This window comes from Lutra lutra, chromosome 4, assembly GCF_902655055.1.
Source record: "Lutra lutra chromosome 4, mLutLut1.2, whole genome shotgun sequence".
Taxonomy (NCBI): Eukaryota; Metazoa; Chordata; class Mammalia; order Carnivora; family Mustelidae; genus Lutra; species Lutra lutra.
Window position 1 is genome coordinate 182,670,219 of NC_062281.1, and position 16,421 is coordinate 182,686,639.

Sequence of the window (16,421 nt, forward strand, 5' to 3'; positions counted from 1 at the left end):
AAACTGTTATTTAATGTCAGCAGCATTTCATATAGGAAGGCAGTTTGAACAACAAAGGAACAAGACTGAAATAATTTCAAAATAGTAACAGACCTTTCCAAAATGTCAAATTAGCAAGCCTATAGTTGTAAGTTTGTGTGTGTTAGTATAGTAATGTGGTTATTATTGAATAAATTTTGTTATATATCATTGACACATTTTGTATAGACTGGGGTTTGATGAACCACCAATCGAGAACAGGGATCAGGGGAAGAAAAGGGTTAGCCCTTTCTCTTTAAAGGGCAATATTGTAGCTTTTGTAGGCCATATGGTCTCTGTTGCAACTATTCAACTCTGCCATTTAGTGAAAAAGCAGCCACAGGTAACAGATAAAATACTATATATAGGTGTATTCCAATAAAACTTTATTCTGGATTTAGCCTGTTGGCTTTAGTTGACATACCCCTAATCCAGATAAACCTGCAACATTTCATGCATAAGAGGTCAGGGACAGCATGTAACATACCTAATTAGTAAATGGTATGTAAAAGTTATTCCCATTTTTAATAGAATAAAATAAATGTTGTAAAACGTCTCTGACTATATAAGAAGTTGAATTAGTATTTTATAAGAGATAACCATTATTTGGTAGGATAGAAGTCCCACTCTGCTGGGGTCCACAGTTTACTTGATATTTTACTAATGGTGTTTAACCCCATGAGAGACTATGGACTCTGAAAAACAATCTGAGGGTTTTGAAGGGGCAGGGGGTGGGAGGTTGGGGGAACCAGGTGGTGGATATTAGAGAGGGCACCGATTTGATGGAGCACTGGATGTGGTGCAAAAACAATGAATATTGTTAACGCTGAAAAGAAATTAATAAAAAAGAAAAGAAAAGAAAAAAAAGATATCTTATGCTACCAGCTTTATTCAGCTGGTATTTATTGCTTGTGTGTTATATGCCAATCCCTACCCCAGTCGTGTTGACTCAAAACTGTTTCATTAGAACAATCTGATTTTTTTTTCTTTTGGATCTTATGTCACTTAGATTAAAAAATACGGCAAAGTGAGCAGAGTCTATTGTCTGTCTAGCAGCATTTGAAACCAATTTTAGGGGATTGCTTTCTGAGTTTGGAACTAGTAAGGGTAGTATAGGGTAGTATAGAATCACCTATTTAAGCTTAACTTTGAAAATAGTGTATGCACTACCAAAAGTATGGCGTTTTTCTCTTTTTACCCTGAATTCATTGAAATCCTAGCCATGTCCCCTGTTTAAATCTTCTCCAGATTTGATTGAGACCTGCAGAATTCTGGTACATGCAAATGTGGTACTGCTTCCAAGAAATTACTTCTTGAAGACGTTATGAAGGCAGGGATGGTTTGTTGTTGATAATGACAGTGATAATAGAGCCAACATTATTTGACTCCTAACTAAAGTACCAAGGATTTTACCTGTATTAACTACATACCTATACCTTCATGTTTTTCCTTCTTGCTATCATGACTCAACCGTCACTGTTTCTATCAAAGGCTTGTACTGCTTGTGCACTGGATCCCATCATGTACACATTTAAGGCTATTACTCTAGCTGTTCTCTTCTCTCTTTCTGGCTTTATCATTTTCTTTCTCTCTCTCTGCTGGTGGATTAGTCCTTTTGGCATACAGGTATATACAAACAAACAAAAAACCCCAACCACTTTTTTGCTTCCCTTTATAGCAAAATTTTAAGAAAAGAATGCTCAGCTGTCTTTATTTCCATCTCATTCATTTCTGAGCCCACCCTAATCAGGATCCACTTTCCTGCCCTTCCACCCTTATAACTTTTGTCAGGGTCACATGTGCATTCTACTTTGCTGAATCTTGGTTGATTCTCAATGCCATTTTACATAATTATGCATGCTCCCCATTCCATACCCTTCTCTTTACTTCAACCACTGCCTTGATTTTCTTTTTCATCTTCTTTGCTAGGTTTTCTTTATACCTATATCTCTGAACAACATAGAGTGCTCCAAAATTTCATCCTTGGGTTCATTCTCTATTTGTACTAACTTCCTCAGTTACCCAGTCTCATGGTTTAAATACTGTCCATACTCCACTAATTCCAAAATGGATACCGATTCTCTGACTCCAGACTTGTGTCTCTTCCTGCCTACTTGCTGCTATCTGCCTTTGAAGGTCTAGTAAGAATCTTAAACTTTACACGTCTGAAATTGAACTCTTGACTCTTATGCCCTAAACTCTACTCTTCGTCTAGTTTCCCTCATCTCACTAAGTAAAGAAATAGCACAGTAAATAGTATTGTCATTCTTACACTTGCTGCAACAAAAAACCTTGAAGAGTTTTCCTTGACACTTCTTTCTGTCATAGCCACATCCATCTGTCAGCAAATCTGTAGGTGCTACTTAATGTATCCAGTATTTGACCCTTTCTCATCACCTCTTCTCTTAGTACTCTGGCTTAATACTAATTACAACAATAGCCAAACTTTCGAAAGTTAAGAAAGTATTCATTAAGAATCCAAGGGGAGGGTGGAAGAAGGTAATTTCAGGTAGAAGGACAACGGAGTCAAAGGTATGAACTATGTCGAAGAAATACACGTACTCAAGGGATAGTAGTAGGTATAGGTTTTTGCGAGAGCAAAGGTATGGAGCTAGAGAATGGTACATAAGGTAGTTAAAACCCTGGAACCTGCACTCCTAGTATCAGACTCTATTTTTCAGCTGCTTGTTCTCCGACTTTTTTCTGCTTCAATAGTGTGATATTTTCTAAGCCTTAAGGGTGGTTCCCTATGACAGTGGTTCTCTGTAAGTAGGGAGAAGAATCAGACCACTGCCTCTCCATAAGATGATCATATATATTCTCCTTCCTCTGACCAAACCCCCACACAAAATGTATTCACACAGATCCTTGCTTGAGAATCACATTGCAGGGAATGGCCAGGCCCCCAGAATAGATTTTTTTAAAAGCAGTGCTATAATTTGATTCGTTTCTTTGAAAGGTGACTCTGGTGGCAATCTGCAGGAGTTTTTTATTTAGTTGTCTTCATATTGGATGCTGACAAAGAGTTAGGTGTTCTTGAGTTTTTGGGAATCATTCCTTGAGTACTTCAGTAAATAGAAGAGAGCTAATGGATAGAGAAGATTAAGAAGAATGCTTTTGTTACTTATTTTTTTAACTGATTGTCCAGAGACACAGTGCCATTAGTGGTCTTATAATGGTTGACAAAATAACTAAATGCTTCTTTTCATTTTTTTTTTCTAATTCTTTAGGAACGCCTTTTTACCCAAGTCAGCCAGTGTATCAGTCAGCACCAATCATAGTGCCTACGCAGCAGCAGCCCCCTCCAGCCAAGAGAGAGAAAAAAACCGTAAGAGATACTTACTAACTTTTCTTATTTTACAATCAAATGTCCACTCCCTTGTTAAATAAGTGTACCCACAGCTGTAATCATTATTCATCTGAGTTCACAAATGACTGCCATTTTTTGTTCTTTGCTTAAATCCTTACTGCTAAACCTAGACAGTTTGTATGGACATAATAAGTAGAAGTTACAAGAACCATTTGCTTAATATCATTTTTCAACACGCACTGAGCTAGTTATGCTAGATGATGCCTAAACATGCCTTCTTTATAATTGGGAGAGTTTAGTCCCCTAAGATCCTACTAAGTGGGAGAAATTTGAGCTCTGTCTTCACATAGTGATTATTGTCCTTTAACTTCAGTTCTAATCAGCTCTACATTCAAATATGAACTTACAGGGGAAAAACAGCACAAGTGGAAATGACCAAGGTGTTAAAGACAATAAGAAAAATCCTCCCTGTGGAATAGATTTATTCTTAGAAATAGCAGAATTTAGAAAATGTATTCTGTTTTTAGGAAGTTACTTTGCTTCTGTCTAGTAAATCAGGCCCAGGAATATTAGAGTGCAGTAATATAAAATTCACATTGTGGGAGAGCCTATAGAAGAGTGGCTTGCAATCTTTTACCCATAGGACACATCAAATGGAATTCATAAGGATGAAATATGTGGGAGAGATACCATAGAATTCAGTACTCTTGAAAGTACTCTCATTTAATAAAAATTAATAAGGTTCCAAAATTTGGCTCTTTTATTACCAGAAACAAATTTCTTGTGCACACATCATAATAAGCAGGACATACCCATGTATGAGAATACTGGAGTTGAGAAAGTATGCTTTAGAAATGTTGAAACAGCATGGTAGATGTTAGATGTGAAGCATACCCAGCATGCAGAAACATTAATAAAGAAGATGATGAAAATGGAAGACATAATAGATATAGCTGAACAAGAAAGTAGAACAAATGAAAGAGAAGCAATATTTAAAACTGTAGAAGAGACCGGTTTCTCTGAAAAAATAGCTGATATTAGAAATGTTACTGAAGAACTCCCAAAAGAGTTTCCAGATCCAGGTGGTTTTATTAACAAATGCTTTGACATTTCTAGAAATCCAGGGCTACCTTGGTTTCACTCTGGAGGTAGTGATAGCAGAAGGGGTGTTTAGGTCTCAGCACTGTTTAGCACTCAGCACTTTTAAAGGCATAACTAGCCTTTAAAAAATTGAAAGAACACCATACACATTGTTCTGCATTGCTTTTTACTTATGAATACATATAGATGGTCATTCCATATCAGTACCTGTAGATCTATTTCATTCTTTCTATTGGCTGATTAGTATTTAATTGTAAGGTTGTAGCATATTTTTTAATTACTATATTCTTGATCAGCCTTGAGCGTGTTTCTTTGCCTTTGCTTGAAAAGCCACTATTGAAATGAACATTCTTATATACATATGTAAGGTATCTGCAACATAAATTATTCCTAATTACCAGGATCTGTGCATTTTTCATTTTGTTAGAGAACCATTTACAACCCCTAAAGCTTTATTCTACAGAGTAACATATATTTTAAAATGATTTTATTTATGAATCTTATGTTAAGCATTGTAAATAAAATCAGTGCTTACAAGTGTCTTATAAGCTTACAGTGCTTACAAGACAAGCATTAATACTTTGCCATTTTGATCCAGAAATTCAACCAACTGGGTCTCATTTTAGCGTGTTATTCTAATTAGTTCAAGTCAAATGTAATGTCCTAAACTTCTTTGAATGACCCCATATGGTTCTGTGATTGAAATAAAGTCAGATGTGGTGATTTTCAACTTTAACGTTTGATAGATTTCCCAGTTTATGCCTTTAACAATCATATGCCTATAAATGTACCACATAGATACCCATCTCTCAATATGCTATCTTATTCTGACCTTATAGATAAGAATTCGGGATCCAAACCAGGGAGGGAAAGACATAACAGAGGAGATTATGTCTGGAGGTGGCAGCAGAAATCCTACTCCTCCCATAGGGAGACCCACTTCCACACCTACTCCTCCTCAGGTAAGACAGAGTGAACCGTGAGGGATGACACTGTGTATTTATTTGCTCGCTAACCTCTGCTGGGCTCTTCTTTTTTCTCTAGCCACTCTCTGTACTTCTCATGTCCATCAGTTGTCTCATAGCCTTGAATATCTAAATGATATTTAAGCAGACATGTTCTTTATCTTTACAAATTGTTATAACTTCCAGATTTTTACTGGTAATATTTCTATGTATTGTCTCCACATTCAGAGCATAGCTGCTGCCAGTCTTCCTAATTAATTATTGCATGATACCAAAAGGAGCTGCTATTCGTATGGAAACCTCATCAGTAATTGAGTATTTCATGTTTCAGTATGAAGCCGTAGGAATTAAATGCTGCACACTATGTTCGTGAAAACTTTAAGGTTGAAAATCTAAACATTGTTACTTAACAGTATTGTTTGGGGCAAGTGCCTGTGTAACTCAGAGCACAGTTGGATGTATTTTAGGTATCCCTCTTACCTTTTAGGACTACATAAATGAGCTTTTTGCTAGGAGGGTGTCTTCTTTAATTATTTACGTGGGGTATTAGGAAATTCTGTCAGCTAAGCACCTTTTAATTCCTATTGCAGAATGTAGTTATCATGGTCTTCTAATAGTTCACTTTCTTGCTTTTAGAAATCAAGACATTCCAGGAAGAACTGGAGTTTAGTAAACTGTAGTAGAGGCTGAAAGTCCCCGAATTTGCCAGGATTTTGATTTCATCACTTGATCATTTTAAATTTTGAAAAACCATTCGGAGGAGATGAGTGATTTTCAAAGCTTTAAAATACCTACACTGAGAGCTCAGCGTATAAGACAGAAAATATGAAAGTTATTAAGGAGTAGGGGCTGCTTGCTTCCCTCTTTGTGGCTTGATTGTGAGGTATTCCTCAGAACCCAGTTTATGAACAAGTGATAGGGATGATTAAATATTTTAGAATGATGGATTATTGACTTGATATTAGTAGCACAGGTTAAAAAAATTGTTAAAAATGTTCTTAAAAATTGAGATCACAAATACATGGCTGAGTTTAGAGCCCCTTGAAAATGTGTGAGTTTATTTAATTTCCTCCCTGTGAGTGAACTTGATACAGGTAGCATTTATGCATTGAAGCTTTTGCACAGTTAGGTAAAAGCATACTACAGAAAAACCTGGAATGTGTTGCTTAGGGCAGTTAAATTTTGATCTCTGTTTTCCCACATTAATTAAAATATTACTACTTTCAAGCTGTATACTTGGCAACCTTTTGTTGATTTGTGTTCGAATTCTCTATCAAATATGTCTTAGTATATCTTTTTGCATTTTAATTCCCGGTGGTTGGTTTTTCTTTAATATTACCAGCTTGATATCCTACCTTCTTTTGGTTACCCTTAGCTACTGAAATCCTTTTGCTCTCTATTTTTTATCAGGGACCGCAGGCTTGAATGAAAACAAGTGTATGTGTTTGTGTAAACATAAAGCACATTAAATGTATGCTTTTAATTGATAAAGGCCACCAGTCAATAATTAAAATGTTGGTAATACTTTTTGATGTGTAATATTGTCCTGAAGCCTGAGTTTACTTTGTTATTTGCACTCAAAACCACATTTATTAATGTGTAGCCTTTCAAAATGCATGAAATTCATGGAATGCACACATAGCTTTTTAGCAAAGATCTAGGCACTAGAAACATTTCGTTTTCCTTTTAAGAACAACCACATAGGGGTGCCTGGGTGGCTCAGTGGGTTAAGCCTCTGCCTTCGGCTCAGGTCATGATCTTAGGGTCCTGGGATGGAGCCCCGTATCAGGCTCTCTGCTCAGCAGGGAGTCTGCTTCCCCCTCTCTCTCTGTCTGCTTCTCTGCCTACTGGTGCTCTCTCTCTCTGTCAAATAAATAAATAAAAATCTTAAAAAACAAACAACCGCATAAACATGATGATGGCAGCTGACCATTGGCTTTAATTTTGGAAATATATAAAGAACGGCGCACACAGAGTGGGAGAAGACATCCCTGGGTATAGTAGGCAGTTATTACTTCCTGACTATTAGATTATGTAAAAATGTTGACCCAGTGTTTCAAAAGAAGCTAGAGATCTTTATTTATGTAAAAAATCTGCACATTTTAAATGTTGACGGCTAATTCTACTAGCAAACAGCACTATGCCAGCCTAAGAAAACCCATTAGGTTTACCCTAAAGATTGTTAGTTTGCAGCTGTGGTCTAATTCTAGATAGCTCCTGCACCACATTCTAGTTATTAAAACCACAGATGAGACAACCCTCTGCATTAGAATTTAGGTTTGAATAGTAAGTACTGTATTGCTTTTGGCTTTATCATGTATCTGCCTTAAGTACAAATGCAGGTGCCATGAATAGCAAAGCCTTTCCCTGTCATTGAGGTCATCCCCATCTTAAGTGAGACAGAGGACACCTATTAATATATGATTGGATCTCCTGTGGATGTATACAAAGACTTATGAATGCACAGAGGTGACCTAATGGGACAGAATTACAACACAGGTTCAAAGGTTTGGATCACAGAAACCTGTTAATGGTGGTGCTGGTGTGATAATATAGGGGAGGGATTTAAAAGTTTTGGCTCAGAATCAAACATACTTGGTTTTGAGTCCTAGTTCCACCACTTAGTTTTGTAATGTTAGTCAAATTACTGAATTTTCCAGAGCCTTAATTTCCACATTAAAAAAAAAGATGAGGAAAACAAAACCTACCATATAGAGTTATTGTGCCATTAAATAAGAGTAAATACCTAAAATTTGCATGAGCTCAAAGCACAGTGAACATTCGATACACACTTCCCGTTACTAATATTGCAGTCATTTGTGCAGGAGGCTTGGAACATGACTGGAAGATTCTGGGAAGCCTTCACAGCAGAGATGACATTTGATCTGAGTTCCCAGAATGGTATTCACATAATGAAAAGACAGGGAAGGATATTCCAGGCAGAGGGACAGCATGTGCAAGAAGGCGGCAGGTAGAGATAAGAAACGGGATGAAGGGAGAGGATTGTCGTTTCACGTGATACATTAGGGAGTTATTCTTCTACAAATAGAAGAATATGTAGCAATTGATTACTACTAAGGATTATAGAGTGACCTTATAATTTGTCATCTGAATTGGGGGCAGTTTTACAGTGCATGGGGATGCTGTGAATCATTTTGCTGGGACAACAGGCATAAACCACTACTCTTCAGATAAACAGGATGCATGGTTCCCCTACGTGTAAAAGAGGGAATGGTCAGAGGTTGACTCTTCCAGCTTAGATACCTGGATTTATAGTAAAATATAACATGGAATATACATGAGAATGTTTGAAGAGGGGAATAATGAGTTTCATTTTGGCAAGCATTCAAGATAAGAGGGAGTGAATTTAGGGAAACTGTAGTAGTATATGTGAGGAGAAGGGAAAGGATAAACAGGGTTTGCTGCTACTGTTTTTGCCCTAAAGAGTAGATTGAATTTGAAATTGTCCTCCTTCTTAAGTTTTAAAATGATCTACGGAATAACACCTGAAGATTTTATGTCTCAAATATATAAAAAATACATGCATGTATGTACTCGTGCCCATTCAGGTGATCACAGTGCACTGATAGAGGTACATGTGTAGACCTCATCAAGTAGTAGAACACTTGCTGCAGGTCTCCACTCTGTCACTTAGATATATGACCTTAGCACAGAACATTAAGTCCTTTTAAGCCCTACTTTTTCATCAGTAAAATGAGGGATTGTAGTAAGTAAACTCTTGAGTTCCCTTTTAGCTTTTAAATATTAAAGTGGGAAAAGAAGGGGGATGTGTTTGTTACTGTCCCTCAGCATCATAATCTCTCAGCTGTGTCTCTGTTGTTGATAGCAATAAGGCACAAGGAACATTTCTGTATTAAGAAATGTGCTAGATGCCTGGAAGTTTTTATGGAACCCCTTAGGATAAAAATAAGTATATGATGCTATATAGGCAAGGCTTCCAGAATTGTCTACTTCCAAAGGCTGGGGTGGTGAATCAAAAATGACTCAGTTTTTTAAATGAACTACTTTATATATCTTTCTTCCTCTCCCTACTACCTTTGTTCTTTTTTCTGTTTTAAAAATTACTCTTTTTAAAAAATGACTCTTACAGTGAAGTCTATTACAATGTGTGAGAGAGTCCTATGCCACGGGGTATAGGAGCAGAGAAAAAGTTGGAATTTATGGATCGCTAGGATATCTTGGAAAGATATAGCTTCTCCTTTGGCATTTAGTAAAATTGCCAAAATCAGCAAATCATTCAGTCTTTTGAAGAGCTTCTTATTAACTTGATAACTGGAAACCTTAAATTCTGACCATTTGTTATAGTTTTAGCAGTAATAGTTAAATTAGGTTCTGAAGCTTAGACAATGATACAAGCAATTGTACAGTAAGTAGGTAAGTTTGTACATAAAGAATTTGAAGGAGATATCCATGTAATGCAAACAAACCCAGTTTTAATGTTTATTTTTAGTTTTTAAAGATTTTATTTATGAGCGAGAGAGTGAAAGTATGTGCATGCCCAAGAAGGGGGAGAGGGAAAGAGAATCCCAAGCAGACCCCTGCGCTGAGCACAGAGCCCCACACTGAGCTCAATCTCAGGACCCTGAGACCATGACCCGAGTTGAAATCAAGAGTTAGATGCTTAACTGACTGAGCTACCCAGGGACCTTCCATCTTAACTTTTTAAAATGTCACCTTTTGAATTAGTCATAGCACTAATGAGTTAATATACTTGTCTGTCTTGAAGCACATAGGTATGTTTTTTAGTGTTGTCTGCAGTAAACATAGTGGTCATGGAATTAAATCACATCATTTTTCATCTTTAATAAAATAATTTCTCAGTAATCTCTTTTGTTTAAAAATAGTGCTTTTTGGGGTGCCTGGCTGGCTCATTCTGTAGGGCATGTGATCTTGGGGGTTGTCAATTTGAGCCCCATGTTGGGCATAAAAATTTTAAAAAAGAAAGAAATAGTACTTTTCAATAGTTTAGAAAGTGTTGTAAACTTTAATCAGGTATCTAATTGGGAGGCTGATTCTCTTAAAAGTTTTAAATGAGATGTCACAATGAGCAAAGACCCTTAATGGTTAGGGTTAATCTGTTCTGTTGTTGAAAATGAATTTGTAAATGGACAATCGGGGTTCAACTTAGAGTCATAAAGCAGAGTTGTTGATTTCATCAGGTCTGTATCCAATCAGGGTTTTGTAAAAATGTCCTGAATTTTTAGTAAAACCAAGATTATCCAGCTTGAATGCCTATGGGAATCTCCTAAAGCCAGAAAACAAAATTTGACAGAAGGCCGTTTTTGAGATACCTTATCTTTTTAGAAACTCGTGGAGCAAATGTGTTTTAAATTGTTTTGGCATCCCAATAAAGCTCCACTTACAGAACATTAATAATATTAAATTTTATTTTATGTTCAGTGATTCTTCATCTTTGAACTATGTTTTTTCATAGTTCTTCAAATTTTGTGAAAGCTTTTGGTGTTATAGTGGTGTAATTTTACCTTAGATACTCTAAATCTGAATCCTAATTATAAAGAAAGTATAACTTCAGTTTTTGCACATGTAGCACAATTCTTGTCCCTTGCCACCTACTCCCAGTCAGACATTGAACAGTGGTGTTGCAGCTTACAGTCTTCCATGTTAACGATGATGTCTTTAGTTCCAGGGGTCAGAAGAAGTGTTACAGGAGATCACAAGAAACCATCAGATTTCATCTTTTATCTGTTATTAAAAATGTATCTTTGAAATTAAAATGACCAGTGTGTGTATATATACCACATTTTCTTTATTCATTTATTTATTGATGGACACTTAGGTTGTTTCTATGTCTTGGCTATTTTAAAATAATGCAGTGAGCATGGGGTGCATATATCTTTTTGAGTTTGTGTTTCTGTTTTCTTTGGCTAAATACCCAAAAATGGAATTGCTGGATCATATAGTAGTTCTATTTTTAACCTTTTTTTTTTTTATTTTTTTTTTTTTTAAGGAATCTTCAAACTTTTCCCCATGGCGCCCATACCAATTTACGTTCCCACCAAAAATGCACAAGGGTTCCTTTTTCTCTACATCCTCACCAACACTTGTTAGTTATTTCTTGTCTTTTTGATAATAGCCATTCTGACATGTATAAGATGATATCCCTTTGTGGTTTTGATTTGCATTCCTCTGATGATTAGTTATGTTGAACACCTTTTCATGTACCTGTTGGCTGTCTTTATGTCCTCTTTGGAAAATGTTCAGATCTTCTACCCATTTTTAAAATTGGATTGTTTTTTGGCTATTGAATTTTAATGAGTTTTTGACATATTCTGCGTCTGTTCTTTATATAGTAGCCATAGTGAGTCATTATAAAACATAAATCTGATCACATCCCTTCCCTACTAAAAACTATTCAATGTCTCTCTACTGGTGACTAAACTATATAGAAGTCCATACTTCTGGAATTTTGGAGGTCTTTATGAGGTCATACATTATCTGGTTTCTGGCTACTTCTCTAATCCCTTCTCCTGTCCTTTACTTTCTCCTCCATGACAGTGAATGCTACTAGCCTCCCTGCCCTTAATTCACAAGCTTTGTTCTACCTTTTCACTTTTGATCTTGCTATTCCTTATATTTGAAATGGTCTTCTACATCCCAAGTATGTCATTTTCCCCCTTTCAGGTGTCTCTTCTAATACCATGTTTTCAGGAAAACCATTCCAGATTATAGTAGCCCCTTCACACCCCTTTCACTCTTTGGTCTTTACTTTTCTTTAATTTTATTGATAGCATTAAGTTTTGTCTTGACATATTTTATGCTTATTTTCTAGCTTATTGTTTGTCTCTACCACTAGAATGTTAGCTCTCTAAACATAAGGAGTACTTTGTCTTATTGAGCCCTATATTCCCAGCACCTAATTTAAGGCGTAATCATTGATAAGATAGTCAGTTTGTGTGAAACTTTTCCATAGAAGAGATGAGATTCTTGTTTCAGAGCCGCCAGGAACATAGGATATTGGGGTGAAATACTTGTCCAATCCTGAGATGGGTTCCACCATTGGAAATAGTATTTGATGTTATTTAAGATGTTTTGAATAGAATTGGTAGTTTCTTAGGAAAAGGAACTGATCACGTGGTTGATGCCTTTTCTATTAGTACATCTTGTGACCTATTAGGTTCTAGCATTAGAATTCAGTGCATTGTTACTGTTACATTATTGCTATGATCATTACTTTGCATTATTGTCCTTGTATTAAATAAGAGGTATTCATGATATCACTCCATAGGTTGCTTACATAATGAATACTCTTTTGAGCTTCAGGTTGCATATCCAACTTCTACTTGTACTCTATGGTCAGGTATCTCACAAGCATTTCACACTCAACTCGAGTTCATGGTTTTCCTCTCCTCTACTTCTTGACTGCCAGAAGCTGATATCTCTCCGGTGTTCCCTATCTCAGTGACTGGCGCACATCTCATAAACTAGAAGGCTAATCTATTTCTTTTTATCCCTCCTCTCCTTAGTGATACTTACATACCATAACTTATCAGTTACCAAAATCTTGTCAGTTTAACTTCCATGTTTAAGTAAATTTATTCACACACACCCTTTATTTACATCATAATTATTTCTCTTGGACCACTGCAGTAAACTTCTGTGTTATGTCCTTATAACATTCTTCTTTCCCTCCAGTTCATTCTCCATGCAGCAGTCAGAAGGATCTTTTAAAAACATAAGTCTTATTATATCACATTTCTGCTTAAAATCTGTTCCTGGGCCATTTTTTAAGGAATAAGGACCAAGATGCTTAATGTGGCCTGTACTTCTCCAGTTCCCCAGCTCTTCCTGTGTTCCTTCCCCACTCCTAAAAGCGGGTTGACTATTTAATACACTTCCCTTCAGAGCCTTCATATGTGCTATTCCTTCTGCCTGACCTGCTTCCCCCTACTTCCTCTCATATACCACCCACATGACTGCATTCACGTTGATTCTTTGAAATTCAGCCTAAATTTTGCTTCCTGAAAAAATCCTCACACAAAAACAAATTCAGAACCTTAGAATATATGTTATCTCTGTACCCTTACTACTCCAGTGTAGAATTATGGCCTTGGTAATTAAATCATTAATTTTGTGATTTATTTCTTTTAATTTGATGCAAAAATAATTTTTTATTGAGGTATAATTAATACAGCATATTACACTAGTTTCAGATGTAAAACATAATGATTCAGCCTTTGTATATACTGCAAAATGATCATTGCAGTAAGTCTGCTTAACATCTGTCACCATATGTAGTTACAGAATTGTGTGTTGTTATTTGTTTGGTGATGAGACCCTTTAGGATTTACTCTTATTAGCTTTCACATATGCAGTACGGTATTATAAACTGTAGTCACTATGCTGTACATTACATCTATATAACTTACTTATTTCATTAACTAGAAGTTTGGACTTTTTGATTCCCTGTACCCATTTTGCCTGCCACTCACCCTCTTGCCTCTGTCAACCACTGGTCTGTTCTCTGTTCATGTGAGCTTGGTTTTGTTTTGTTTTAGTTTCCAAATATAAGTGAGCTCATATGGGATTTATCTTTTGATGTCTGATTTATTTTTCTTAGCATAACACCTTCTAGGTCCATCCATGTTATCACAAATGGCAAGATTTCATTCTTTTCTATGGGTGAATATTCCATAATTGTGTGTTTCTCTGCTTTATTCTTTTATATGTTTCTGTTGATAAAAGTGCTATGAAGCAAAGATTTTTGTCTTATTTTAATCAGCAGTGGGTTCTTAATGTTTTGTACATGGTAGACACCAGAAAGAAACTAACAAAGAAGACTTCCTACTACTTAAGAAAGAAGCAGGTTTTTGGTCCTTTTTTCTGGTATCATTTATTATTATTTTACTTCTTAATCTTCATAATGTTTCTCAGGGCAGGGTGGAGGAGAGCTATACTTGTTTATTCCCAGGATTTGTAGATGTTCAAAAACACATGAGGCATTAGAATGATTATTTTAAAGTCATGGGATACGAAACATTCAAATATAGTCTCTTGTGATGGTAATGAATTATAGGAGCGTCCTGTGATATTTGCATTACTACTTAGAGTCTCTGGTTTCTCTTGGTGAATTATAATAGGAGTCAGCAAACATTTTGTACAGAAGAGCAGATAGTAAATATTTTCAACTTTTCAGGCATAGTCTGTTTCACCAACACTCAGCTCTGCCATTGTAGAGTAGAAGTGGCTATAAAAAATATGTGAATGAGTGGCCATGGCTGTTCCAGCAAAACATTATTTGTGGATACTTAAATTTAAGTTTCATATAATTTTTAAGTGTCAAGAACTTTTATTCTTTTGATTTTTTTTTTTTTTGTAATTATTTAAAATGTAAAAAACATTTTATGGATGATACAGAAACAGGTATGTGGTCCCGGGGCCATAGTTTGCTGACACTCTGTCTATAACTACCTCTGTGTAATTAATAACCATATACAAGATTAGAATAGGTAGTAAAGGGAGATAGCCCCTTTCTGGATAGAAATAATGTGGGCTATATAAAGAGATGGGAATTTTTAATTGTACAAAAATTATTTAAGGACAAATTCCAAGTTTTGTTGCCTGTTTTACCCATTGGTAAACACTATTTTTTTTTTTTTTTTTTTTTTTTTGGTAAACACTATTTAAAAAAAACAATTTCTCCAGTATTTTTGCCCTAATCTACCATTATCTCTTGAGGCCAGTACTTCAGATTTTTTTTTTTTAAGATTTTATTTATTTATTTATTTGACAGAGATCACAAGTAGGAAGAGAGGCAGGCAGAGAGGGAGGAAGGGAAGCAGGCTCCCTGCTGAGCAGAGAGCCCGATGTGGGGCTCGATTCCAGGACCCTGGAATCATGACCTGAGCCAAAGGCAGAGGCTTTAACCCACTGAGCCACCCAGGTGCCCCAGTACTTCAGATTTAATATGTAAATCTTCAACAGAGTAACTTTTTTTTCAACAGAGTAGATTTTTAAAAGAACTTTTAATGGAAATTAATTTCTTTGATACTATCAGATATCTAATATCTTAACATATTTTAAGTTTCCTTATAAGTGTAGTTGAAAAATGAGAGAAGTTTTTTCTTCTGCCAATTAGAGCCTTAATTTTGAAACATGTGGAGGTAATGGAATTTAGCCTTGACCTAAATTATGAATTGTAACAGTGTGTACTTGTCACATCAACCCTAACCTTTTAACTCTGACTTTCTGAGTATCTTTATTGAATTACTTGATATTTTTATACTAACTGCTCTTCCAGAATGATTTTTATAAATTTTCATTCCCACCAATAGTGAATATGAATAAAGAGGAGAGATTCTGAAAGTCCTTAAATATATTCTAAGCAGAGTAGATCTTAGGTAGTAAATACTACCTCAGTTCTCCAGCTACCCAAAAGCTATATTTCCATATATGGATTCAAATGTGTATAGCATTGGCTATCATGTCTTCAGTCACAATATTCCAAGTTTGTTTCCTGATTTTTCTGATTTATCAATTAGATAAAATAATCCATGATTAATTGTACTGTGGAATGTTAAGGAACTCCTTGTTACAGGCTTTTTGTAGTTATTTCATTAAGTGAAAAGAGATGAAATTAGAGCTTAAGCTGAAATTTAAGATTATCCTACATTAAAATTAATCTAAAACAAGGTGAGAGTATTGAATTATATTGATGTGAATATTATGTTTTCATTTTCTTGATCCTTTCAGAGGCGTAGAGATTGTTAAACCTGAATGGACTTTAGGATCTTTAGGAGGATCTTTATTTAGTTCCTTTTCATTTTATAGCTGGGGAAACTGAAAGGTCCTTTCCTAGCAGGTTGTGGTTGTTTAACTATGTTCTGGATGTTTGGGTTTGGAACTGGGATTTAAGCAGCTTGTTATCTCAGTCCTTTCTTGTAAATGTTTGTATGCAAAATCTTCCTAGGATTTTGTTAATTTAAAAATGTCTGTGCAGTTGTCTCTTGAATATGATTGTAGATATTTTAATCTGACCTTGAGAAACT

General features: G+C 35.7%; 1 protein-coding gene across 19 annotated transcripts in view; it reads left to right on the top strand.

Moving 5' to 3' along the window:
* The window catches only part of EIF4G3 (eukaryotic translation initiation factor 4 gamma 3), a 343,477-nt gene that overhangs the window by 199,876 nt on the left and 127,180 nt on the right, over window positions 1-16,421 (top strand). For all 19 annotated transcript variants that reach the window (XM_047728162.1, XM_047728168.1, XM_047728169.1 and 16 more), the window contains 2 exons: window positions 3,249-3,346; window positions 5,269-5,391. In XM_047728162.1, the coding sequence (XP_047584118.1) occupies window positions 3,249-3,346; window positions 5,269-5,391 (221 nt within the window). The remainder of the gene's footprint in view (window positions 1-3,248; window positions 3,347-5,268; window positions 5,392-16,421) is intronic.